General features: G+C 50.2%; 8 protein-coding genes across 8 annotated transcripts; 6 read left to right on the forward strand and 2 right to left on the reverse strand.

The window, feature by feature from the left end:
* Nucleotides 1-6: 6 nt before the first annotated feature.
* BO83DRAFT_372173 (protein-lysine N-methyltransferase) lies at nt 7-1,752 on the reverse strand. Its single transcript, XM_025529968.1, has 4 exons — nt 1,495-1,752; nt 800-1,396; nt 306-441; nt 7-217 (listed from the first exon to the last, which is right to left on the reverse strand). Exons 1-4 carry the CDS (start codon nt 1,729-1,731, stop codon nt 102-104), a joined length of 1,086 nt encoding a protein of 361 aa, XP_025382615.1. The 5' UTR covers nt 1,732-1,752; the 3' UTR covers nt 7-101.
* A 380-nt stretch (nt 1,753-2,132) lies between these two features.
* On the forward strand, nt 2,133-2,888 carry BO83DRAFT_325564 (40S ribosomal protein eS24; the record flags this gene model as incomplete). The annotated part of the gene is made up of 3 exons (XM_025528011.1): nt 2,133-2,209; nt 2,499-2,746; nt 2,812-2,888. The coding sequence occupies 3 exons, from the start codon at nt 2,133-2,135 to the stop codon at nt 2,886-2,888; spliced, it is 402 nt and encodes a 133-aa protein (XP_025382616.1).
* A 656-nt stretch (nt 2,889-3,544) lies between these two features.
* Nucleotides 3,545-4,035, forward strand: BO83DRAFT_383204 (uncharacterized protein). Its single transcript, XM_025532417.1, has one exon. It carries the CDS (start codon nt 3,625-3,627, stop codon nt 3,862-3,864), a length of 240 nt encoding a protein of 79 aa, XP_025382617.1. The 5' UTR covers nt 3,545-3,624; the 3' UTR covers nt 3,865-4,035.
* Nucleotides 4,036-4,936: 901 nt separating this feature from the next.
* On the reverse strand, nt 4,937-7,164 carry BO83DRAFT_458341 (uncharacterized protein). Its single transcript, XM_025537131.1, has 3 exons — nt 6,653-7,164; nt 6,483-6,590; nt 4,937-6,421 (listed from the first exon to the last, which is right to left on the reverse strand). Exons 1-3 carry the CDS (start codon nt 6,881-6,883, stop codon nt 5,321-5,323), a joined length of 1,440 nt encoding a protein of 479 aa, XP_025382618.1. The 5' UTR covers nt 6,884-7,164; the 3' UTR covers nt 4,937-5,320.
* A 3,186-nt stretch (nt 7,165-10,350) lies between these two features.
* Nucleotides 10,351-12,267, forward strand: BO83DRAFT_383205 (cyclophilin-like protein). Its single transcript, XM_025532418.1, has 4 exons — nt 10,351-10,638; nt 10,751-11,451; nt 11,505-11,701; nt 11,761-12,267. The coding sequence occupies exons 1-4, from the start codon at nt 10,559-10,561 to the stop codon at nt 12,175-12,177; spliced, it is 1,395 nt and encodes a 464-aa protein (XP_025382619.1). The 5' UTR covers nt 10,351-10,558; the 3' UTR covers nt 12,178-12,267.
* Nucleotides 12,268-12,738: 471 nt separating this feature from the next.
* BO83DRAFT_412429 (UDP-N-acetylglucosamine diphosphorylase) lies at nt 12,739-14,726 on the forward strand. Its single transcript, XM_025534404.1, has 3 exons — nt 12,739-13,653; nt 13,710-14,444; nt 14,528-14,726. The coding sequence occupies exons 1-3, from the start codon at nt 12,937-12,939 to the stop codon at nt 14,597-14,599; spliced, it is 1,524 nt and encodes a 507-aa protein (XP_025382620.1). The 5' UTR covers nt 12,739-12,936; the 3' UTR covers nt 14,600-14,726.
* Nucleotides 14,727-19,976: 5,250 nt separating this feature from the next.
* BO83DRAFT_383209 (putative ribosomal small subunit assembly protein) lies at nt 19,977-21,410 on the forward strand. The gene is made up of 3 exons (XM_025532419.1): nt 19,977-20,977; nt 21,035-21,157; nt 21,371-21,410. The coding sequence occupies exons 1-2, from the start codon at nt 20,066-20,068 to the stop codon at nt 21,041-21,043; spliced, it is 921 nt and encodes a 306-aa protein (XP_025382621.1). The 5' UTR covers nt 19,977-20,065; the 3' UTR covers nt 21,044-21,157; nt 21,371-21,410.
* A 281-nt stretch (nt 21,411-21,691) lies between these two features.
* BO83DRAFT_383211 (uncharacterized protein) lies at nt 21,692-22,462 on the forward strand. The gene is made up of 2 exons (XM_025532420.1): nt 21,692-21,876; nt 21,922-22,462. The coding sequence occupies exons 1-2, from the start codon at nt 21,814-21,816 to the stop codon at nt 22,279-22,281; spliced, it is 423 nt and encodes a 140-aa protein (XP_025382622.1). The 5' UTR covers nt 21,692-21,813; the 3' UTR covers nt 22,282-22,462.
* The last annotated feature ends 7 nt before the right edge of the window (nt 22,463-22,469 follow it).

Below are 22,469 nucleotides of genomic sequence, written 5' to 3' on the forward strand. Positions count from 1 at the left end.
GCCTATGATTTATAGAGGTATATACTTATCTAGATGATCACTCTTTTCTATTGTCTATACACCCATACCTATACACAACCCCTCTTACAACCGAGATCGAATTAGGCAGTAATTCTATACGTCCTAATCGGAATAACCGTCGAATGAAAAAACCCCCTTTGATGCTCCTCCGCCGGCGACTCAAACGGCACCCGTTCCACCTTCAGCGCACTTTGCTCTGCTCGTTACAAACACAGTCAGTTTCACACTACATATCCCAATATTATCGAAATGAGGAGTGTATAAGAAGTAAGGGAAATTCGCACCACAAGCATCCAAAAACGCCCCAAACGTCCGCTCATTGCGTAATGTCGCGGAGATGAGAAATTCCTTGACGGCGTATTTCTCAAAGAGGGATTTGACGGTCTGTACCAGGAGGGGGACGAGGTCGATGTCGTAGATCTGGATTTGAGGTACCTGTCAGTTTTTTTTTCCTCGTTTTTGGGATGGAGGAGGTAGGTAGGTAGGTAGGTAGGTGTGTATGTAGTGCAACGCGACACAACAGCACTTAATATGACACGACACGACACGACACGACATGATGCACACCATCTCTCCAGTGCAGAGGTAGCTTGCTAGATACCATAGCCAGAGGAACTGGATAGTGCTCGGGAAATTCGCTCCGAATTAGGCGATTGCACCCAGTACTCCGGGCCAGAGTTGCACGTTGTCTATCCATGATATAACCACAAACCACAGACCATAACCCAGCAAAGCAAAAGGGAAAAATAGGGAAGGGAAAGAAAAGAGAAGAACGTACCAAATCCGCACCCAGTGCAACATCAAACTCTACCTTCACATCATCTCCCACCTGCTGCAGTTCATCATCTTCATCATCCTCACCACTCTCCCTAGACAACTCCCTCCCCCACTCCCAGATCCACCCCTTAAACACCCTACCATCATTTCCCTCCCCAACTAACCCATTCCGTCCCGCACAATCCCTAATCTGCCTCATCAACCCCAGCTCCCGATCCGTCGCTACCACCACCTCCGGCTGCAAATACCTCGCACAGAACATCGACACCATGCCCGTCCCGGCGCCGAGCTCAAGCACCTTCTTCCCGGCGATGTGCGCCCGTCCTGCCGCCGTGGAGGAGAGGTACGTAGCCAGATGCAGAGCGGCTTCCCATGTTCGGTGGCCGGTTGTGCCGGCTGTTATGATAGCGGAGCGGGATTCGGAGGTGAGGATTGTTCGTCTCTTATTATTAGTCTCCGAGTCATGATCGTCGTCGTCGCCTTCTTCTGGTGGCGCGGTGTAGGTAATATATGTGAGTTGTTGGGCTTGTTCGATTGATGAGGGCTTGGGGAGGGTGAGAAGCGTGCTGTATTCTTCGAGGAGGGATTCGTTGATTTCCTATTTGGGAATTGTGGGTTAGATACAGTTGTAGGATGGGGGTGTGGGTAGGGTATGCAGCGCATACTCAAGGGATAATGGAATCAGGATCAGCGTACATCCTCCTCGGGGTTGGAGAGTAGGGATTCTAGTTTTGTGATGAGGCGCTTGAGCACGCGCGTGCGGTAGGCGGGTGGGGGGAGGGGTTGTTCATTTGCGGCGTGGGATTCGGAGAAGAGAGTGGTGTAGATGGTTTCTTGGGTGGTGGGGTGGAGGAGGTGCTTGTCTTCGGGGAAGGTGAGGAGGTGGGGGTCGAGTTGTTGGAAGTATTGGGCTGTGAGGAGGGAGAGCGACATTTTGGATGTGTGCAATTGGAGTGAGTCGCTGTAGTTGAGATAAAAAGTGATATAGTTAAGTTACTGATAAGTGGTTATCTTAGTGGATTGGATAAGTTAGTAAGCAATGCGCTACCCTAGCATAACTCACTTTGTATTTAGTTGATGGTTCTAACTGTATCTGGTAAGGTATGTATTACTAAGGATACACCCACAAAGGGTAATAATCTAACCCCATCCGGCTAGTGTAGCCTAGCCGAGCCCACAGGCGATGCACAACGAAACTCTGCCAAAATTGAATCGAGCGCATCTCGAGCCCGCCAACGACTGACAGCGACTTCGACAACCCGCGCCCCCCCGTTTCTGCCCTTCAGCTTCTCCCTGTCGCACGCAGATTCTCGCTGTCAACTGCACCTGCAACCATGGCCGACGCTCCCGTTACCCTGCGGACTCGCAAGTTCATCCGCAACCCCCTGCTTGCTCGCAAGCAGATGGTCGTGTAAGCTCCCTTCACCATGAGCTGGAAGGATTGGAAGGAGGAAATGCAGAGAGGATACGGACGGATACAACAAGAGGAGGAATAAGAGGAGGAAATATGTCCGGATGGAAATGATCGATTTTTGAGCACACACTCAGAGTATATACTACGTTATATATTTTGTGTGTGTTTGTGTGTGTGCGCTCTAATATCGGATATTGAAATTCGGACATATTGGACAGACAACATGAATTTGGGACAAACCAGCAAGGGAATAACGGCATGCTGATGATTGATTTCTTTCCAACAGGGATGTCCTCCACCCCAACCGCGCCAACGTCTCCAAGGACGAGCTCCGCGACAAGCTCGCCGACCTGTACAAGTCCAACAAGGACCAGGTCTCCGTCTTCGGTTTCCGTACGCAGTACGGTGGTGGTAAGAGCACTGGCTTCGCTCTCATCTACGACTCCCAGGAGGCCCTGAAGAAGTTCGAGCCCCTCTACCGTCTGGTCCGCATCGGTGCTGGCACAAAGGTCGAGAAGCCCAGCAGACAGCAGCGTATGTTTACACCCACCTATACCATCAATCTATTCCCGTCGAAACAATACTCACAAACCCTACAGGCAAGCAACGGAAGAACCGCTCCAAGAAGTTCCGCGGTACCGCCAAGACCAAGGGCCCCAAGAAGAACAAGGACTAAGCGGATCGTCACGATGGATTTCCGTGCGGTTGAGAGAGAGGGGGGTCGTTGCAGGATTCGAATTCACTTTCGGATCATCGGATACCTTACTACTCGGACGACGACGAAGAATTAGAAGATGGAGAAGAAGACGATCGTCGACACGCGGACCCGGGCCTGAAGTGAAAAATGAAGAAAGGAAAAATTGTTACAATTTTTTTTTACTGCATTCCCTGCTGGATATGAAGGGGGAAAAAGGAAAAAAAGGAAGGGAACACTGGGTTGGTGTGTGTGGTTGTCGTGTGTGTATGTGAATGAGGGCGTTATCATCAAACTCGTTTCATGGTTTCTTTTTAACTCTCCCTCTATTCTACTTACCGTATTGGGGCGGGCACCGCATAACCCGCCTGTGTGTTTCCTTGTTTTCTCGTTTTCCTCTTTTCTCTTTTTCTCTTTTTTTCCCTCTATCATATCACGAATTCCCCCTCCCTCTTATGAAGAATGAAAAAAAAAGATCAGGGAAGATTTTTCAAAACATTTTTTTCACTTCTCCAAGACAAAACGCCTAGGTGATGAGTGTGGATTGGTCGTTTTTCTTTACTTCTTTCCTTCTACTTCTTTCGCGCGCGCGTACCGGGGATATTCGGGATGGATGTCCATTAAAATTAAATATATCCCTTTTTCGTTATTACCCTTATGACCTTCCCTTCCAGCCCGATAACCACTAGATTAGTACCTACACTACAGTACAGTACCAATGTCTGTGCTGATAATCTCCCCTGCCCCCGGTCGATCTTCCGTCCGGGAACATAAACATGCCCATTCACCTCCCAGATCCCAGAAGACAAAGACGAGACAGGCAATCCCAATCCAGGAATCCGATCCGGCCTACACCCTCCTCCCAACGCCATCCAACAATCCTTCTTTCTTTTCTTTTATCCCCACGCGCCTATATCGCCAGCCACCACAACCACAACCACCACCATCATCAAATTAAACTTCCCTTTCAGATACTAGTAGTAGTGTAATGAAATTCCCCACATCACACATATACTACCCCCTAAAGCCCACTATCAACCACCACAGTAAGACATATCCAAAGCCTAAATAAATTCAGGGTAGTATTCACCGATAGCTTGGTATGTACGTAGTACTATCTCTTTCTTTGTCCCGTTCGTTGTCCTACCCAACATCACCCCATAGGCACGGTATACATACACATACACCCGAGCGGAAGCTGGACCCGGAAGACCGGGAGACCAGTGGTGTGGTTTTGGGGTTACATGGTTGGAGTAGTATAAATTAAGTATTTGTGTACGAAGTTTATTATTAGTTAGTACTATCATTACTACCTGTACTTACTGTAGGTATGTAGGTAGGTAGTATTATATTATTAGTTTTGGTACTAATACTTGGGGTAACGGCTTGGCGGGGATGTGGATGTGGATGTGGGGAGTTGGGGATTGGGGTTTCACTTGGGAGGTTAGAGTGGGTTGGGGAGGGTTAAGTTAAGCAGGTAAGTAGTTTGGTTTGGTTTGGTTTGGTTTGGTTTACTTGAGTGAGATGGTCATACTACTGATGAGCTGGGGCTGGAGCTGGGGTCTCTGTTCTTGGTTGGGTTGGGATTTGGAGGATGAATGGGATAGGTAGAGGTCAATTGAAGAGAAAAGGGATACTGTAGATGATTTATCAGAGTATCTACAATTATTCACAGCATGTCTAAACGTATAGATTAATAGTATGTATGCAATTAAGTAAATGCTATCCTTATTATTATTTTCATACATTCCCCTCCCCTCTTCTCTCTCTCTCCCTCCCATATTAAGGTCACGCGGGTGTAACCCATTAGGCTGCCAGGCAGCATTAACAAAGACCTGTCAACGTAAGAGTAAAAGTGTAAAACAAAACAGGAATAAATGGATGGGGTAATCAAAACATAGTAAGAGTATTATGACAGCAATAGCAATAGTAGCAGTAACAACGGCGCCCCCTCTTTTCCGTGGCCCAACAGATAATGTAACAATTCGAGACAATTAATTGAGCAATGGGTTATCAAATCCAACGAGCCACCTGCGAACAAAGAATAACCAGCCAGCCCACCCTAGGGATCATGTCATCCTGACAAGGTAATCAATAGCACCCGGCTGAAAAAGAACACAAAAATAAAGGGGCAGAAACAAATCAAAACACAGAGCCAACCGACCCTAAGATTAGTAGTGTAACATTTGAGTTATTTGTTTTTCTCTCTCACTGAGTGGGCATATGTAAAGAGGCCACAAACATAAAGCACTCGGCTTTGAAAACTGGTGCTGTTTGCCGACGTCGCTGTTTTGTAGGATTAGGGCCCTTGTTGGTGGCCAACTGGGGATCGGCGCTGCCAAGGCGCTTAACGGTCTATAGAGAGCTTGTAAACTACCCTGGACGTTCATCGGGACGCATGGTCACTTCAGTCCCTAGTACTCGCTCGCACCATTCAGCGACGGCATGGCGGTGTGGTGGTGTATCTCCGTGGCTGCTCGAAACGCTGGGCTGTGAACCAACGGCGGTGGACTGGGATGTCCCGGCACTGGGCGCGTGTACGTGAGCCCGCTCATCAACATCGACCCTGCCCCGTCGGTGTGCGAGTGGTTTTTGTCGCGCCTTTCGCTACTGCTATACACATAGGTATCGGAGCCGTAGTCGGAAAGATGGTCATGCGAGAACGTCCGCGATGGTTGGTGGCTGTCGCTGGGGCTCTCGCGAAGCCCGTCGCTCGTCTCAACCGTGTCATCCAACGCAGAAGCAAACGAACCAGCAGCGACTAAAGGTGATGAGCTGCCATTCGACGGCAAGTACCCAAACATCATATCTTGTGCCGATCTACTCCGGTTGATAGGACCGCTTCTGTAAGCCTCACTTGGGCTCTGCATGCGGCCATGGTTTAACATGGCGCTCTTGTGGGCCCAACTGTTGCTGGTCCGGTACCCGTATGGTATCCCGTAGAGTGTCTCTTCAGTTGTCGTGAAGGTGTTCATCCCCATCTGAGCTTGGTTCCGACTGGGATTGGGAAGCGTTCGGTCCGTCCCTTGCCCTTCTGCGGTAGGAAAGCTCATCGTTGGTACGATTGGTAGGCCTTCCGTCGAGTGAGGAATGTAAAACGCCGATTGACCCAGGGCGGCCTCGGCATCGCTGTCTGGATATACTGGTCCACTGGGACTCCTGCCAACAGGAAAACTCTGATTCCACAACTTCGGGTTCCATGTCTGTCCGCAGTGATCCATGAAAATGTTCGATGGAGCACTCGGCAGGATGTACCCAGACGACGGAGATGAATACACTGAAGCCTCATCTGAGTAGGGCAACCCGTGGTCCACCCCAAAGGGGTGTCGATGGTATGCACTATGAGGATCGGCTGATCCGAGATCATAACTAGAGGCCCGCGGAAAAGGGGCCATGCGAGGATTGGGTGAGGTCGTCGGTACATACAGACCGGATCTTGGAGACGGAGACATCGTAGTAGCTCCTGAGATCTGGGGCCATTCGCTGGCTCTCGGCTGCATCATTTCCGAATTCACCTATGGCTGATCAGCTAATTGTCTCTAGAGCTGAGGTCTCGGATGGAGACACAGTACATACCCTCAAGAATTGACAATTCTTGTTTCCGGCATTGATGCAGTTAGAGCAACCATGTCCATTGCCACTGTCGCCACTACATTTGATCTTTCTTTTCCGACATCGGTTACACTGATTATGATCAGTGTCTGTCCCTTCTGTAATCGCATCTCAGCTTTAGATAAGTGACTTACTGCCACTTGTATCCGACGCCTGGTGGAGTTCCGGCTCTTGCTATCTAGCTCGCTGCTAGGGCTCACACAAGCAGAGCTTCTATCCACCATGTCATGATGAGATTCACTCCGTACGGAGTGTGCTATTGACAAAGCGTCTCGCTTGGACTGTGGACAGAAGCCGGCCTCGTCCACGGAAGAGTAGTAAGATTGAGCCATCACAGCTTGACCATTCAGTGCGGAGGAAAACATGGTTTCTCTATTGCAAGACTCATATGTAGTCAAGACAAGACTAAGGAGTAAAAAGACTTCTCAAAGGTTTGCTGCGAGCATAAAAAGGTCGATAGATCAGGGATGATAGGGACCAGCATGTTCCGTCTTCCATCAAATATTCAGAAAGAAACCGGGAGGGATGAGGGGGGGGTTTTGGCCGGAAGCAAGGCCAGATTTAAGTCCATGTGTCAGTGGTGCGTAGTCTTGCTGCTAGAAGAAGGCCTGGCCCTTTTCCTTTTAGGTTCAATTGGTTTAATTTCCATTTTATTTTCTGCGTGGGGAAAGGCCACTGCTGTTGGCTTCTAGCCTTGGGGATACATTTTCAGACCGATCATCACCTCACCAGGAGCATTTCCCCAGTTCCAAGGGGAATTAACGTCACGTCCTGATTCGAGGTGGGTTTCTAGTTTGATACTTTAACTGTTCTTGCTCTGCTTGTACCAGGGGAGTAACATGCAATTTTCCGTGTTGCATTCTTATTCAAGAAAGAAAATAAGAATTTGTGAGTTGGAGGACCCTCAAGGCATGCTGATAGTAGACCAGGCAGGCCAGAAAACCCCGGCGTTTTAGAGGTTCTGTTTCACAAAAGTAACGTTGCACCAAGTGACCTGATTTGATAGTCATTACCGCAAGACCTATCAAGCCTAGTTGGGAAGGCCTGAGATCTCTGAGCTGTTTCATCCAATCACCTCCCAATGGGCCATCCACTGGTGCTTCTGTTTTCGCCACTCCAGTGTTTGGGTGATGACATGCTGCTCTCATAGAAGAAACAGCATCCAAAGTGACAGGCCAAGTCGGCATCAGGAATAAGCGGTCGCGGAGCAGACAGCCGCCGGCTACGTTTGCAGGAACCCTCTCAGATGCGCCCACCTACCTACCCTACTGACGGGGGGTTGCGGGAGCAATGAACGTGCGCATGTTTGCCAATGATAGGACAATGGTCGACATAAGATAATCCTATTGGCTGCGGCCGCCGGTATCAAACAACCCTCGTTCTTCTTCTTTCCTTTTTATATGACCTGCACGTCTAAAATAGTCAGTACTTTTGGCATACAGCATCCGTCTCGAATCGGATCGAATGACAGTCATAGCCACGAGTCACTTTAGATATTGGGGTTCCTTGTCAAGGTAAGGAGAAGGCGGATACATGACCGAGCTTGAGCTTGCTGTGCAAACGGACGTGCTCCAATGAGATCGCCCCATTTTCTCGGAAAGCTTGGTTTCCTAGAATTCTCATTATCTCATTACGAGAAATCACAGCGCACTCTGGGCTCGATTGGATCATTGCGCTTCCAGTAAAGCATCACAATGTGGCTTAGCAGCCAAGACTGGACCAGAGAATAGCCCTGGTATATAATGGACCGTCTTTAAAACTGTGTCCCGGTCACCGGGCTGGGACTGGATCTGCACTAGTATGCATGGCTTCTGGATTCCAGGTTTTGCCATGGAGACCCGAACAATAAAAGGGAAAGCCTGGCCTCATTGAGGAAACGCAGAAAAGAAAAAAGGAAAAAAAAGGAAGTGCTCTCTGGCGAATAAGAGAATGGCGAGGTACTTCCTGAACCCGAAGAGGCCTGACAAGGGCTGTGGGGCATGGGAGATCTTAGTATGCATGAGGTTCAGGGGCACGGGGTCCGGTACATATCCTCACTGCCTGGCAGGGGCTGTCAAAGTGTCAGCATCTGCTGGTGCTCAAACCCATCAGTTTATTAAACAACGCTTGGCCCAGATCGGAACGGTTTCCACCTGTCAGTTGTAAGGTAGTTGCAAAGTAATGAATATCACGGAAACTACAAGATCAGCGAACGGAGCTAAAATGGTTAGTGCATCTTTGGTTGGCGATCAAGGCAGATCACACAGAGATAAGACCCGGAATCTAGTGTTTCAATTTCAGTAGCTAACGAAATGAGCTGAGAAAAACAAAGAACGTGAGATAGATACAGATAAATGAGAGGTTGACGCGGAGAAATTAGGGGGCAGCTTGATAGGGCAGAGGGACAAAATTAAAAACTGAGAAAAGGGAGAGTTTAAAGTGAAGAAAAATGAAAATGACGAGAACAAAGTCCTAGCTGTAAGCTAAAAGGTGGAATAGCCACTTTACTTCTTTAACCTCACTATCACATAGTGGTTAGGTCAACTCCTCTGCCATTGGCAATAGGACCAGCCACCGAATAGGGGATCCCTTGGGAGATCATGAATCCCATTTTATTTTCTCGGTCCCTAACGGCGCCCTGAGTCAATCCTTATTGTAAAGGGGCTCCGAGTTAGGTAAAGTACACCACGTGTCTCTAGTAGATAGCAGAGGATTGCTGGCATAGCTGCACCGAGTCATTGATGGGACGATTGAGCGATTGTTGGATCTAGCTGCAAGAGACCGCCCGTTTTTTCCAACGCCCCTGTAGTGAAACTCACGAAGCAGATGGGATTCGGGGCAGTGAACGGGACATCCCAAAGCATCTGATATCCGTTGATTGCATCTCTTCTCTTTCTATTGCTGAGCCGGGTCAGTTCCCCGTGGTGTACCTGTTGGTTCTTGATTGAGCATGTTCAGCCCAAATTGTTGTGCCTTTTTGCCCCTTTGGTCCCCTTACTTCCAAAGCTCTCTGCTTTGTGCTCCGTAGAGCCGACGGCCTGCACAGCCGGTAACTTGTGGCATGGAGCCAACGGCAACAGCTCCGTCACAGCAACAAACAGTGCCTGCTGGATCTCGGCCCAAGCCTAGTGTAAAACTATTTCTTGCCTTAATCGCTCTCGTCCAACAGGGTTCTCCGGAAGTGATGCCGCTCAGTTGAGAAAGACGGCGGTTACACGGGAGGAGGAAGCGCCGGTTCGACCATCCGACAGTGGGAACTGGGAACACCCCGAAAGGCGCCGAGAATGATCGAAGCAGCGCACGATGCTTCAGGGTCCGTGAGCCCGTCATCTTGCTGTCATTCTGTCGTTGGACCAGGATACCTATAGGCTACCCCGTTGGCCAGAGCCAGACCATAAGTAGTTTAGTACCAACCTGGCCGGCTTTTGGTTGATCGACAGTTGAATAGTTTAGTTGCATTGAGGTGGTAATTGATCAATCATTTGATCATGGGAGAGATATCTAGCAGCTGTTTAGTAGATAATGTCTAGCGTAGTTGTAGGTAGACTAAAGAGAGACTAGTTGTACTTTGGGTACAAAGTACAAGAGTAGCTGGTAGCTGATCGACGACTAGACCAGGATTTAAAAATTAATAGAATGGAACTAATGAAACAAATAATAACGAAGCACAAGAATAAGAATAATCTGACTGGGCAGCAGGGACTTGAGTGCGCATGATTTGTGACATTTGTTGTGCCAGTCAAGGCAAAGAGTCGATGCTGAACCCGTTGGCCCGCCAAAACTTAACTAAAACAGACTCGCGTCTTCCTGCCGCCCCGTAGAGCAGAGCTTCGCTTCTCCTCGGCATCCATCCTGGTCCTTTTGCATCATTCGGTGCCCTCACACTCACCCACCCTACTTTCTCTCTCTCTGTCCCCGACCATCCCAACCCTTGATCGTTCGGGTCTATTAGCGCCTCATCTTCTTCCGGGACCTTGTCCTGTCCTTGTCCCCATTTTCCTCTTCCTGTCTAACGCATCGTCGATCCTCGCAGTATCGCCCGCAGCGGCCGGGTATTTGCCATGAGTGTCCTGCTGGAAACTTCCCTCGGTGACATTGTCATCGACCTGCTGGTCGATGACTCCCCTAAAGCGTGCGAAAAGTGAGCACTCCCCTATTTCTTCGATTTCTGTTTTGCTGCGGTGCTTTTACTTGCGCGCGTACAAATCGAGTGGCTGAACAGGAACTAAGCTGTCTGTGGTTTTCCGCTTTAGCTTTTTAAAGCTATGCAAAGTTAAATATTATAATTTCTCGCCCGTCCACAGCGTGCAGAAGAATTTCACCTTCCAGACTGGCGATCCGATTGGGCCCGACTCCTCAGAAAGCGATGGTGGATCGTCGATATGGGGCTTGCTGCAGGGCCCTTCCCAGCGGACATTTCCCCTCCAGCTCCCGCCCAAGTTGAAGCATGACGAACGCGGCACTGTGAGCATGGCCACCGTACCGTCCCCCAACGACCCTGATCTGCGCATCGCCGCCAGCCAGTTCATCATCACTCTTGGAGACAATCTTGATTACCTGGACGGCAAGGCGGTGATCTTCGGGAAAGTGGTGGAGGGATTTGACGTCCTGGAGAAAGTCAACGAGGCCTTTATTGATGATCGCGGCCGGCCACTCAAAGACATACGTATTCGTCATACCGTCATCCTCGATGATCCTTTTGAAGACCCCGAAGGCTTGGTGGAGCCACCGGAGAGCCCGGTGCCGTCCAAGGCACAGCTGGCTACGGTGAGAATCGCCGATGATGAAGACTTGGATGACGACATGGACGAGGAGTCAATGGAGAGGCTGCGACGGGAGCGCGAAGCAAGGGCACAGGCGTTGACGCTGGAAATGGTTGGCGATCTTCCTTTCGCCGAGGTCAAGCCGCCAGAGAACGTCTTGTTCGTCTGCAAGTTGAATCCAGTCACTCAAGGTATGAATTCTAAATCGCGCCTTGGTCACGCTCTGAACTCACACATTCGCTAGATGAGGACCTCAACCTGATCTTCAGTCGCTTTGGACCCATTCTGTCATGTGAGGTCATCCGCGACAAGCGTACGGGTGACAGTCTACAATACGCTTTCATCGAGTTCGAGAACCAGAAGGATTGCGAACAGGCATACTTCAAGATGCAGGGTGTCTTGATCGATGACCACCGTATCCACGTTGATTTCTCTCAGAGTGTTAGTCTATTATCCGCACACCTTTATCCAACATGGACTAACAGTGATGACAAAAATAGGTATCTAAATTGTCCGAGAGCTGGCGCAATGCTACGATCACCAAGCGCAGCGGCCAGCGGGGTGGATTTGGTGGTGTCGCTGGCCTCGAAAAGAAGCGCCAGTACCGAGCAACAGAGAACACTCGTCAACGAGACGATGATTATCATATGGTCTTCGATAAGAATGCGCCCAAGGCGAGATCTAATCGGGACGAGCGGTCCTACAGTCGAAGCCCACCGCGGAAGCCACAACGGGAAAGGCGAGTCAGTCGGAGTCCTCGGCGGGACTCATATCGTAACCGGTACCGAGATCGATCCTACAGCCGGAGTCCACCACGGCGAGATTCCTACGGGGACCGAGACCGTCGACATAACGACGGTGAGCGGCGACGGGTTCGCCGAGATGACGATAGATACCGGGATAGGCGGCGTCGTTGATGCTTTGGGGTAATTAATGTACATTAACCATATGATAATGCCATTTTAAAAGATACCGTCACGAAAGAATGACGGATGTGTGAATACAACCCTCTTAAGTATATCATTCAGTAAAGCGAAAGTGTGAGTTTTACCATGCACTCTAAACTAGCTCCATACATAGTTAGTAGATTAGGTCCCATCTTGGTTTCCCCCCCCCCCTTCTTTTTCTCATCCTCTTAGTCAGACCCGATCCAGGAACCTCTTCAGGGGTCAGGTGGACGAACAGATCTGAACTGGCGCCAGTCGGTGAGCTTGGAAGCCTGAAAGCCTGAAACCGGGTCCACGGCGAGCCCCGCCGGCCCCTCCAACAGCGGGAGAAACGATTGGCTGCAACAAGCTGGATGGAGGGCTGCAATCGAGCAATTCATGGGCGTGAGGGAATAGTGGCCCCTCATAAGCCATAATAATGTATCTGCGGCAGTCGCTAGTCCGTCTAAAAATAATCAATTGAAACTCTCAGGGATCCAGGCGGTCAATAATATTGTGCTGCAGCATGACTACGTAGCATGTTGAGTTAACTAGTTATATTTATTCTTGACGGACAGATCCCCCGCGCTTTCACACCCTGTACACCCCTCCTCCCTTGCTCTCTTCCCATCCTCTTTTCCCCTCTATACCCCTCTAGTATTCTCCCTTCAGACTCCATCCCCATTCTCTTCTCCCTTCTCCTCCTCATCGTATTATTCTATCCGTTTATTTAATCCATCATCTGCAATCATGGCCGCTGCTGCAATCAAAGAAACCGTTTCCAACCTTATCCACGGCCATTCCGAGCCCGCTCTCCGTGAGCCCTCCCCCGAGGAATTCGAGCAGCTGAAGAAGAAGTACACCGATGCCGGGCAAGGACAGGTCTTTGCCTTCGTTGACGAGCTGAAGTCCGCCGAGAAGACCCAGCTTTTCCACCAGTTGAACAACTTCGACCCCGTCCGCATCAACGAGTTGGCCGAGAAGGCTCTGAACCCTCCCAAGGCCGAGCAAGGCCCCGTCTCCCTCGAACCCCTCCCCGAAGTGGCTACCGCATCGATCCTGGATTCGGACCCCAAGGATATTCAGAAGTGGTACGATGAGGGTCTGCAGTTGGTTGCTGGCAACAAGGTCGCTGTGGTGTTGATGGCTGGTGGACAGGGCACCCGTCTGGGTAGCTCCGCCCCCAAGGGTTGCTTTGACATCGGTCTCCCCAGCCACAAGTCTCTCTTCCAGATCCAGGCCGAGCGTATTGCTAAGCTCCAGCTCCTGGCAAAGAAGTCTTCCGGCAAGGATGCCGTCATCCCTTGGTATGTCATGACCAGCGGACCTACCCGTAAACCCACAGAGGAGTTTTTCCAGCAGCACAACTACTTCGGCCTCGACAAGAGCAATGTGGTTATCTTCGAGCAGGGCGTCTTGCCTTGCATCTCTAACGAGGGCAAGATTCTGATGGAGAGCAAGTCTAAGGTGCGTTTCAAGTATTCATATTCCTACCCCAACCCCACTCTGACCCTGTGTTTCAGGCGGCTGTTGCTCCTGATGGCAACGGTGGTATCTACCTTGCCCTCTTGACTTCCGGTGTCAGGGAGGACATGCGCAAGCGTGGAATCCAGCACATTCACACCTACTGCGTCGACAACTGCCTGGTCAAGGTTGCCGACCCTGTCTTCCTCGGCTTTGCTGCCTCCAAGGACGTCGACATCGCTACGAAGGTTGTCCGCAAGCGCAACGCTACCGAGTCGGTCGGTCTGATTCTCCAGAGAAACGGCAAGCCCGACGTCGTCGAATACTCTGAGATTGACCAGGAGACGGCCGAGGCCAAGGACCCCAAGCAGCCCGATGTCCTGAAGTTCCGTGCCGCCAACATTGTGAACCACTACTACTCCTTCCGTTTCTTCGAATCCATTGAGAGCTGGTCTCACAAACTGCCCCACCACGTTGCCCGCAAGAAGATCCCTTGCATCAAGCCCGAGACCGGCGAGGCCTTCAAGCCCGAGAAGCCCAACGGCATCAAGCTCGAGCAGTTCGTGTTTGACGTTTTCCCGATGACCCCTCTGGAGAAGTTCGCTAGCATTGAGGTGCGTCGTGAGGACGAGTTCTCGCCCCTCAAGAACGCCCGCGGCACTGGTGAGGACGACCCCGACACCAGCAAGGCCGACATCATGAAGCAGGGCCAGCGCTGGATCGAGAAGGCTGGCGGTGTCGTTGTCACTGAAGGCGAGGCTGTTGGCGTGGAAGTCTCGCCTCTGATCAGCTACGTAAGTATTTCCGTATTTGCATTGGTGGAATCGATTGCTTTATCACATGCGTGCTTGAAACCAGACTGACTTTTGAGTTACAGGGTGGAGAAGGGCTGGAATTCCTCAAGGGCCGTGAGCTCAAGGCTCCGGCTGTGGTTGAGAAGGAAGAGTAAATGGAATCATCATATTGCGGGAGTTATGACAGCTTGTATGGAACTACTATTAATGCATAAATCAACCACCCGCTGTGTATAGGCAGGGTTACATTTTTGAAGCCAAATATGTTGATAGCTCACGTCCCAAATACTCTTCTGTACGACGCGGTCGAGGCGTACCGTAGGAAAGCCCGTGGGCGAACCTTGGGAGGGTGACAAGGACAGCTTAGAGAGCATCCATGATTTGCACGCCGGGGCCTTGATTAGTACCAAGCCAGCTTAGATGCGGTCATAGATTTCACTACCGCTGGAATTTACACTGGCCATGGCTTCCTCATATACTTCTAACAGATCGACTACATCTACATGATTCTAGCTCGGTCTTCGCAGGGCCAGGTCTAGACTGGGCCGTCTCGCAATAGTCCAACCCCAACTTCGGACGTGTCTGCTCCAGGTGTCAAAAAGAAAAGTGCACCGGACTCGAGAGACCACGCCACAGAGCTGCATGTCATCGAGAATGACAACTGCCAGACGGACGGTTTCGAACATGTACCGCCAATCCCCAGTAATCGAGACAATACAAGTCATAACCGGAACGTGTGCCTCAGGCCGTGCGCACGCGAGAGCTCACGACCAATAGGATAGCGAATCAACCACCTTACGCGATACGGGAACAACCGGGACTCATGGTAAATTTCGATTCGAACCGGTATCTTTCTTGTTACCGTACAGAAAAAGAAACCCTGCGACACTGGTTTCTTTCCGTTTCCTTGCTTAGCTTCATCGCTTAAGTTGTTGCATTCGAAATCCTTTTCTACTCATCCGTCTTTGTGTGTCGGGAGAAATCTTGTTCAAGAGCTATCTATTTTTTGTTTATTCGTCTCTCGTGGTTCGGAGGGATTGGTGTTGCTGTGAGGTCTAGTTTGGAGTGTGTTCAGTGCTGGGTTTGTGTGCCTTTTTCTTTTTTTCTTTTTTTTTTTTTCTTTCCTGTCATTTTTTTCCTAATCGTTATTCCCCATTCGGTGTCGCTTTTGGCTTTGTCAGCCCACTTTTTCGAGTCTCAAGAGTGGGCTGTCGGAAGTGCTGCTATTCCTCCTCCAAGGTTCTCAAGCTGACAATCCAAACAGTCCTATTGACAAGGAGATTAGAAGATCTGTTGTTGGTTTTAGGAAGAGTGAGTGCTGTCAGATGTTCCTCGTGACTTCAATACGTTCCCGTGGCCGTTTCGCAACTTCAGTTCCTTCCACCCATTCTTCGGCCGATTTTTGTCCGCATCCTACTTCCATGGGAAGACAATCCTCCATTATGAACTCGGCAGTGGAGGAATCAGTCGCTTACACTTCGTCCGCGGCAGCTAAGCGCATGGAATATATGATTTCCGTCTAGTTGCGCCGCCGACGAATTGTGTTCTATGACACCCACTTGCTATGCCGATGCAAATGGCTCTTCCAGCCGCGGGATCTTAAACAAGCATGGACCAGAAGCGCTGACCGAGTGACTTCCTCTTCTATAGCTCAATCATTACCGACAAAATGTTGTTGTCTCGTCGTGCCTGCTACAAGTGTGGCAACATTGGCCACTACGCTGGTTAGTAGTTGCTTTGGGAAGGAAACGCCTTGGCCCATGCTGGAATTTGCTAACGGGCTGACGTAGAGGTCTGCTCTTCCTCTGAGCGTCTCTGCTACAACTGTGAGTAGACCCTGTTCATTGGCAGCTTATTCATTGCGCATCATTTGCTGATTCAATTACGTTGTTCAACAGGCAAGCAGCCTGGTAGGTTCCTTCTGTGTGTCACGTCGCTCGAACGAGATCTCTGATCGATCAATCGACAGGCCATGAGTCCAGCAGCTGCCCGCGTCCTCGTACGACTGAGAGTAAGGTTTCCGGCCCTCGTGATTGGAACGCACCGGAATGCTGATATATCTCCGATCCAGCCAAGCAATGCTACAACTGCCAGGGACTAGGCCACGTTCAGGCCGATTGTCCTACGTTGCGCCTTAACGGTGCCAACGGCCGCTGCTACAACTGCAGCCAGCCCGGCCACCTTGCCGTACGTCTTCTCGTCGCTCCTAACTTCTTGTTCGCCGGGCAAACCCGTTGACCTTCTCCTAGCGCAACTGCCCCGCTCCTGCTTCCGGTGCTCCCCGGGCCCCTGCTCCCCGCGGCGGATTCAACAGCGGTTTCCGTGGTGGATACGGATACCCCCGTGCTGCTACTTGCTACAAGTGCGGTGGCCCCAACCACTTCGCCCGTGATTGCCAGGCTCAGGCTATGAAGTGCTACGCCTGCGGCAAGCTGGTAGGTGTTCCTGTTATACCTGATGCGATACGGACATTGAGGCTGACCGGCATCTATAGGGTCACATCTCCCGCGACTGCACTGCCCCCAACGGTGGTCCCCTGAGCTCCGCCGGCAAGGTCTGCTACAAGTGCTCCCAGGCCGGACACATCTCCCGCGACTGCCCCAACAACGAGGCCATCGCTCAGCAGCCCGTTGACGCCGCTGCTGCTCCTGCTGCCCCTGCCGCCGCCGCTGCCGAGGTCAGCGCGGAGGCTGCTCCCGTTGCTGCTGCGGCTCCTACTACCGCTGTCGCATAGAGGACGAATTTAATGACTGATTGATCCCAATTTCTGGGAGTCTGTTTTCCATTCTTTCTTTTTTGTAATAGGGTTTGCCGATATCGGTCTCATTTTTTCATTATTCCCATGGTTTCTTCCTTTGCATATATTGCGCCCCTCCTGTTCCACTTCTCGGCACCGACCGGTTTCTATTCCTATTATGTATACGACGAACAAAAGTTTCACGAAGTCTTAGGTTCCTTTATTGCTTGGATCCTATACACGGCTCAGGGTCTTATGGTTGGCGTCTATTGATCTCCTCGGGTATCTTTCTCATTTCCAAAATTTAGGTGCGGCAAAGAAAAGAGGGAGACGAGGCCAGGCGAGGTGAAAGGTGAAGTGAGCGCAGCAGAGACATTGGTGGACCGAAGCAAACGCGCGTTGATATGCATGGGAAGAGGCTTCAAGTTGATACGGATGGGATTGTGTGTGATGAAGATAGTGAATGGTCTATAGGTACCTGGCGCGGTGGTTACCTCCTCATCTTTTCGTACTATATCCTCCAGATATTCGTCAAATGGGAAGCAAAACAAACAAAGACAAAAGCAAAAAGAAGCATTATCTCAGATTCAAAAGTGATCCATTGCGGTATATTGAGAGCTGGGATGAATAAAGCCTTCATGTTGTCGTATCAGTAGCTTACAGGGTACAGCTAACAGAATGATTGGGTGTGGAAAACGTCGCCTTTTCATGCTGTTCAGCATCTGGTCGTAGGTAATTGAAATATTGCCATCACTCGATTGTATGGTGGGCTTAGCATTGCTCTTCTCCCACGAGCAGACCCCGTGACGCTTCACTAGTCTACTTCGTCCTCATACCAGCTGCCTTCGTGCTCAATCTGCATGCTCGCAGCTGCAATTGACAATCAATCATCTCTGTATCTATCTGTCATCTCTGTCCAACTCCAGGTCTCCCCATATCAATCGAATTAAACGACAGTCATGCCCGGCTCAGACACGAGCGACGAGTTCAATGATGATGTATTCATCCCTCTACCCTCATTCTTCGTCATTCCTTATGAGCAATGACGTTGACTGCATGGTCTAACTATCTCCTAACATTGTAATAACATTGTTTCAATGACAGGTCTTCATCGTTGACATCGATACTATCCAAGCCCATGGTATATATATACTCGTCACTATTCGCTTTCTTTCACATCCGTATACTGATAGTATGTTCAAGGCATCGGTGTAGCGGATATCACGAAGCTAAAGACGAATGGATACTACACTGTTGCTGTATGTATTGTCCAGTCTATTATTGGAAGTTTGAAGAGAGTCACGCTGTTAACCTGCTCAGTCTGTTCACGGTGCTACTCGCAAGAATCTATTGAAGATAAAGGGATTCAGTGAGGTCAAGGTCGAGAAGATTAAGGATGCTATTCAGAAGAGCTTGGTATGTATCAACATGACATGATGATAGCTCTGTCTGGGGTTATTGTTCGTGCCAGGGTGAGGTGCTAACGAATTGTCGATATACAGCCCTCAGCTTCGGGGTTCATCACGGCAATGGAACTATGCCATCAACGGAAGAGGATTGTTAGGATTTCTACCGGGAGTAAACAGTTTGATTCTATTTTGGGAGGGTAGGTTCTCTCTTTTTACCTAAATACTACTGTAACGGGGGGAGACTAAGTTGATATCGCTTAGTGGCTTCCAGAGCATGAGCATCAGTGAGGTCTTCGGCGAGTTTCGATGCGGCAAGACTCAGTTATCGCACACCATGTCCGTCGTGGCCCAGCTTCCCAAGGAACTGGGTGGTGCAGACGGCAAAGTGGCATATATTGATACCGAGGGAACGTTCAGGCCTGAGCGCATTGCTCAGATTGCAGAGCGGTTCGGTGTCGATCCTGATGCTGCCCAGGAGAATATTGCTTATGCGCGAGCACTTAATAGCGAACATCAGCTGGAGTTGTTGAATACACTCAGTAAAGAGTTCGCTGGTGGAGAGTACAGGTTGTTGATCATTGATAGCATTATGAATTGCTTCAGGGTCGATTATTGTGGACGCGGCGAGCTTGCTGATCGTCAGCAGAAGTTGAATCAGTTTCTGATGAAGCTGGCTCATATGGCTGAGGGTATGCCTTTTACTCTTGGTATATATATAGTACTACTAGAGGACTGACGTTCCCATGTGCAGAATTCAACATCTGTGTTCTGATGGTATGCGACCCGTCGACATGCAGATGAATATACCCTAATTCAATGCAGACCAACCAGGTCCAGAGTGACCCTGGCGCTAGTGCACTCTTCGCTGGAGCCGATGGCCGCAAGCCCGTTGGAGGCCATGTCCTGGCACATGCATCGGCGACTCGAGTGCTTCTCCGCAAGGGCCGTGGTGAAGAGCGAGTGGCTAAGATCCAGGACTCGCCAGGTTTGTCAAGTGTACACATCTCGTGTTAACGCTCTAACTGTCATCAGACTGCCCTGAAAGAGAGGCGACGTATGTCATCACTAATGGTGGGATCAACGATCCTGATAAGGTGTAGTTCCGATAAAGATATGGTTCGAGACGGAGTATGGGAAGAACTGGGCAACGGCCATGTGGCGCATTGCTAAAAGTGCACATTTTTTTTTTCTTTCTGATTTCTGCTGAAGCGATCTACCTGCGACAGCAATGTACTACAATGTCATCAACAAATTGTTTGTGAATTGAGGCCAAGTACTGTTGGTTGATTATCGGGTAACGCAAACAGCTCTCTCCGCCTTCCAAACTGCCGTTGCAAAATTTCCCGCTAAAGTAAAAAAAGTCTCTCCGCCAACTAATTTGCGGCGCTACAATTTCCGCAACCCCTACCAGTTCGATCACTTTTTCACCTTCTCTCTTCACCTAAAACCAATTACCTCAGAGAGTACCAGACAACATGAAGGCAGATCTCGAGATCGCAGGATTTTCAATCCTGCCCCTACACTTCCCCGCAACCCCAGCATATCCCAAACCGGCAACACACTACCTCTACCTCCGCGCCCATGAGCCTCGCATCCCAGACGCCGACACTCCCCGCTCGATGTTCATCGTGAACATTCCCGTCGACACGACCGAAACCCACCTGCGCCACCTCTTCGGCACCCAGCTCTCCGCCGGACGCATAGAGCGCGTGGAATTCGAGGCCGCCCCAACCAAAAAGAAGGGCATGCAAGCCACCCCGCAAGGCAACATCGCCAGCAGCAAGAAACGCAAGCGTGTCACCGCCGACGAACTCCAAGCACAGCTGGACGATGTCGACCTCCCCGCTACCTGGGACCGCCAGCTCCAGAAGAGCGGGTCGCACGCGATCGTCGTCTTCGCCGACAAGCCCAGCATGGAGGCGAGCTTGAAAGCGGCGCGCAAGGCCGCAAAGAAGGGCACGGAGATTGTCTGGGGTGAGGGTGTTGAGGGCGATCGAGTACCTGCTTTGGGATTGCAGAGGTACATTACGCACGAGCAGTTGAGGTATCCGGATCGGGCGGAGTTGTTGCGCACCGTCAATGATTATATGACGGTGTTTACGCAGGTCGCGGAGGTCAGGAAGAGAGAGGAGGCACGCAGGGCGCAGGAACCCGACGAGGATGGATTTATTACTGTTACGTCTGGGCCGAAGTTGGCGGAGGCTGCTCATGAGGATGAGGCTAGGCAGTTGGTTGAGAAGCAGAAGGAGAAGTCTAAGGGATTGGAGGACTTTTATCGGTTCCAGTCTCGTGAGAAGAGAAAGGAGAAGCAGAACCAGCTGCTTAAGAAGTTTGATGATGATAGGAGGAAGTTGGCGGATATGAAGAAGCGGAAGGGGAAGATTGCAGTAAGTTCACTCCCTCCTTGGATATGGTATGTGTAATATATGCTAACGGTGTCTCAGCCTGAGTGATCTTGTTCTTACGTCCTGTTTGGCATTGTTGGGTCGGTTTAGCATGGCGTTTGGGGGGTTCGTCCAAAAGTGCTTTATTCGATAGAGAATTGGCTTGGAGGGATGCCGGATGATGTGAGTTTACTTCTTTTTTTTTATTAACAGTCTGCACTGCATATGATGAATCCGCTGGGGCCAGAGTAGCAAGACTCAGCTGTTGCTTGATGTCATGCCATGTCTACAAAAACCAGCATAATCCAATCTTCTCACCTACTGAAGCAATTCTCTTTCGTCATTTTGCTTATCTAGATGAGTTCTGGATGCATTGCTGACTTGCTGCTGGTTTAGGCAAATGTTCGCTTCTTGTAGACTAAATATATAACATGATCATTTGATGTCCATAACCCTATTCTACACATATAGTTGTAATCCGTACCTCGCATTCCCTGGATTCTCTACTGTATCAGTCGTCGACATTCAATATAGTAAACGCACAGACCAACCCGGCTTGGCGATGACATCGTCGGCGCATCGCATCGCATCGCATCGGACGAACAATCCAGAAGCAACCAAAGAGCATCAGATCAGATCAGCCCATCAAAATAAACAACAACATGCATACCCATAACTTCTAGCAGAGGCAGCAGCATCCTGAACTCAGAATAACTATCTATCTCGTACCTGCACGCAATCTCCTACCCCACACCACCACAACCACCACCACCCCACTGTTCTTCACCATCGCAACTCCAAAAAAAACCTCAACCTCAACCTCACCAAACAACCATACAATGACATCCACAACACCCAAAACCGAAGGAGAAAGAGGAGGAGGAGGCTTCCTCCCACCCACCCTCCCATCCCCCGCCCCCTCCACCCCACGCCCAAGCACGCCCTCCCTCCTCCCCAAACCGCGAACGCATCCTCTGCGCGCAGGGTCCGCAAAAGAAGCAACAGTGATTAATCACATCGATACGACGTTACTGAGGATTTCGCGCCGGCACGCAAAGAAATTCAGTAGTGCTTATTACAAGCCTGATGATGATGATGATGCTGGATTCAACTCTAATGCGACGGGCTATTCCCCGGAGTCGTTCGAAGCTCGGAGGGGAGGGAATGATGGAGGAGAAGGAGAGGTGCAGGGCTACGAAAGCTTCAAGGAAGTAGCGAGGGATTTGGAGGGTTTGGTGGATGTGCTTTGGGTTAGTGGGACGCGTAAGTACCCTTCTCTCTCCCATTCAATTCTTCCATGTTCTTAGTTGGTTGTTGTTCCTGGGAGAGTGAGTGAGCGAATGCTAATAGAGATGTATGATGTATATACTAGCATCCCTCCAAATCCCCTACCTCATCTCCCTAGCCATCCAGGTCAACTCCTACCTGCCCGAGTATCCTTTCTCAGCGGCGCCTACGTTCCGCTTACTGCGGAAGTTGGATGAGGTGTTTGCGG

The sequence above is a fragment of the Aspergillus eucalypticola genome (genome assembly GCF_003184535.1).
Source record: "Aspergillus eucalypticola CBS 122712 chromosome Unknown BO83scaffold_42, whole genome shotgun sequence".
Lineage (NCBI taxonomy): Eukaryota > Fungi > Ascomycota > Eurotiomycetes > Eurotiales > Aspergillaceae > Aspergillus > Aspergillus eucalypticola.

Excerpts from the sequence above, each read along its gene's own strand:
- BO83DRAFT_372173 (XM_025529968.1), bottom strand. The coding sequence starts at position 1,731 with ATGTCGCTCTCCCTCCTCACAGCCCAATACTTCCAACAACTCGACCCC. Across the intron at positions 1,397-1,494 it reads TCTCCAACCCCGAGGAGGAT|GAAATCAACGAATCCCTCCT; the intron begins GTACGCTGATCC and ends ATTCCCAAATAG. Across the intron at positions 218-305 it reads GGCGTTTTTGGATGCTTGTG|AGCAAAGTGCGCTGAAGGTG; the intron begins GTGCGAATTTCC and ends TGTAACGAGCAG.
- BO83DRAFT_383204 (XM_025532417.1), top strand. The coding sequence starts at position 3,625 with ATGTCTGTGCTGATAATCTCCCCTGCCCCCGGTCGATCTTCCGTCCGG.
- BO83DRAFT_458341 (XM_025537131.1), bottom strand. The coding sequence starts at position 6,883 with ATGTTTTCCTCCGCACTGAATGGTCAAGCTGTGATGGCTCAATCTTAC. Across the intron at positions 6,591-6,652 it reads GGCGTCGGATACAAGTGGCA|TGTAACCGATGTCGGAAAAG; the intron begins GTAAGTCACTTA and ends GATCATAATCAG. Across the intron at positions 6,422-6,482 it reads AGAATTGTCAATTCTTGAGG|GTGAATTCGGAAATGATGCA; the intron begins GTATGTACTGTG and ends GATCAGCCATAG.
- BO83DRAFT_383205 (XM_025532418.1), top strand. The coding sequence starts at position 10,559 with ATGAGTGTCCTGCTGGAAACTTCCCTCGGTGACATTGTCATCGACCTG. Across the intron at positions 10,639-10,750 it reads TCCCCTAAAGCGTGCGAAAA|CTTTTTAAAGCTATGCAAAG; the intron begins GTGAGCACTCCC and ends TTTCCGCTTTAG. Across the intron at positions 11,452-11,504 it reads GTTGAATCCAGTCACTCAAG|ATGAGGACCTCAACCTGATC; the intron begins GTATGAATTCTA and ends CACATTCGCTAG.
- BO83DRAFT_412429 (XM_025534404.1), top strand. The coding sequence starts at position 12,937 with ATGGCCGCTGCTGCAATCAAAGAAACCGTTTCCAACCTTATCCACGGC. Across the intron at positions 13,654-13,709 it reads TGATGGAGAGCAAGTCTAAG|GCGGCTGTTGCTCCTGATGG; the intron begins GTGCGTTTCAAG and ends CCTGTGTTTCAG. Across the intron at positions 14,445-14,527 it reads TCTCGCCTCTGATCAGCTAC|GGTGGAGAAGGGCTGGAATT; the intron begins GTAAGTATTTCC and ends TTTGAGTTACAG.
- BO83DRAFT_383209 (XM_025532419.1), top strand. The coding sequence starts at position 20,066 with ATGAAGGCAGATCTCGAGATCGCAGGATTTTCAATCCTGCCCCTACAC.
- BO83DRAFT_383211 (XM_025532420.1), top strand. The coding sequence starts at position 21,814 with ATGACATCCACAACACCCAAAACCGAAGGAGAAAGAGGAGGAGGAGGC. Across the intron at positions 21,877-21,921 it reads GAGGCTTCCTCCCACCCACC|CTCCTCCCCAAACCGCGAAC; the intron begins CTCCCATCCCCC and ends AGCACGCCCTCC.